The following is a 1,941-nucleotide window of genomic DNA, read 5'->3' on the forward strand; positions in this document are numbered from 1 at the left end:
GAAGTGATGGGGTCAGCTGGCTCTACAGTACAGAAACTACTCAAAAAGTTGGAGGCAGGGCTCCCTGCGGCTGGGAGTGAGCTATGCTGGCATCGCCTGGCTGGTGGCTCGGCACAAGGCCATTTCCTTGCCTCCATTGTCCCCCTCAAGGTGGACGGTAGTGAAATTTTTGTCTTGTGCTTCCTTAGGGTCACAGACTTGGGGTGTATCTGGACTGCCCTTGCAGGGCAAGTTTCTGGGAAAGAGAGGTGGGGGTCCTGCTGCATCCTGCTTACAGGGGCAAGCATGCACAGGAGGTGGAGCTCTTCAACTAGGAAAAGTGAGTGTCACTGAGCTGAATGGCACCAACGACAAGAGAGTGATGATTTACTGGGAAAACTGCCCTATAAAAAACACACTCGAGGATACTGTTTATTGTCTCATACCCTTCAAATACTCCATGGTTACCAATACTCCATACAATTACAAGCTAAAAAAAGGAGGGGACGTAATTCTCCCACACACTGTCTAGCCCACGGCCTCAATAAACCTGCGGCACCATCAGTAGGCAGCATGGGTCAGACAGCCCGGCGGGACTCCTCCTGGGAAATGGGCCACCTCCACCAGGAATATACAACCCCCACTTTAAACCTGTGCCACAGACTTGTTGCCAGATCCACGCAGCTGCAGACAGCAGAGGTGGAGGGAGCTGTGCCAGAGATGGAGGTAGGAAGGAGAGAGGAGAGGTTGTTCTCACATAACACAGCCTCTCCTCTGCAAAACTGAGATGATCCATGGGGCTCTGCAGCCCCCACGCTTTTCCAGGTACCTCCATCCCAGCTGATCTCTGCTGGTAAATACAGCCCACAAAGCCTCTGTGAAGACACTGGCCCACAGAAGTCAACTCTCCGTGCAACTCTCAAAGTCTTCACAACAGCCAGGTAGAGTCTTAAGCACAAGAGAGTGACCACAGGCAGCTGCGTCTCTGGGCCACATTCAGGTGTCGAGACAATCACTTCACTCATTGAGGGAGCCATGTGGTCTCCCTTGCTAGTAGAAAGTTTAACTCACCCCCTCCTCATCCCAAAGCACCAAGAGAATCTTCACACATGTAAACCAACAGCCTGGATGCCCCCATCCACTCCCCACACAAGCACTTACCCCCCAGGAACTGGATGCCTCCTGCTACCCTGCCCACGGTCCTGGAGATGAGCTCGGACACGCAGCAACCCATGAGGGCTGTCAAGGCCACCAAGAGGAGTAGCCCACAGCCCAGGCCCGTCACGACTGTGCAGATCCTCCACTCAGCACTCGGGATAGCCTGGAACGAGGCATAGCGGCCACACTGCTCCACCATCACAGTTGTCTGGCGGCTCTCATCCCGCACTGGGTAGGAACACCTCCGGAAAGTGCCAAAGGAAACTGACTTCTCCAGCTGAGACCCCAAGAGCCAGTAGGGCATGAAGAAGCCCACACAGGAAGCAGCGGCACAGAGGAAGGAGAGGAGAGCCCAGACGACACCAGCACAGGTGAGGCTGGAGGCCATCTTCGTATCTGCTCCAAGATCCCTTGTAATGGGGAGACAGAAAAGCAGCTGAGTTTTTTAGAGGAAATTTATGGATAATCCGGAGTATCTCAGCCTTGACAAATCCTCACACTGGAAGAAGCTTGGATCTTAACAGCCGAGGCAATGTTTCCTCCCATCATGAAGTCAAAGGTCCCTAATTAAATAACACACACACACACACAAAAAGGAGAAAAGTACAAGTTCAGTAATACTGACATTGGAAAAAAATGTTTATCTGCCAGAGTCTTTTGCCTTCCCACAGTTCTTTTCAGTAAGACATCTCACTTTTCTGTCCCATCCTTGAAAGCAGCCACTAGAATCACTGTCAGCAATATCAGCTGATGGGGGCGGTGGGATGTTGGTGGGAGGCAGCCAGCTGGCACATGCTGCTGTGT

The 1,941-nt window shown here is 52.4% G+C and overlaps 1 protein-coding gene across 1 annotated transcript in view; it reads right to left on the bottom strand.

Annotated features, from left to right (window-relative positions):
- The window catches only part of LHFP (lipoma HMGIC fusion partner), a 141,884-nt gene extending 140,359 nt beyond the window's left edge, over nucleotides 1-1,525 (bottom strand). Inside the window, exon 1 of the mRNA XM_010132866.1 lies at nucleotides 1,141-1,525. Within this exon, the coding sequence (XP_010131168.1) occupies nucleotides 1,141-1,525 (385 nt within the window). The remainder of the gene's footprint in view (nucleotides 1-1,140) is intronic.
- Between the last annotated feature and the right edge of the window lie 416 nt (nucleotides 1,526-1,941).

This window comes from Buceros rhinoceros, unplaced genomic scaffold (genome assembly GCF_000710305.1).
Source record: "Buceros rhinoceros silvestris isolate BGI_N320 unplaced genomic scaffold, ASM71030v1 scaffold10133, whole genome shotgun sequence".
Lineage (NCBI taxonomy): Eukaryota > Metazoa > Chordata > Aves > Bucerotiformes > Bucerotidae > Buceros > Buceros rhinoceros.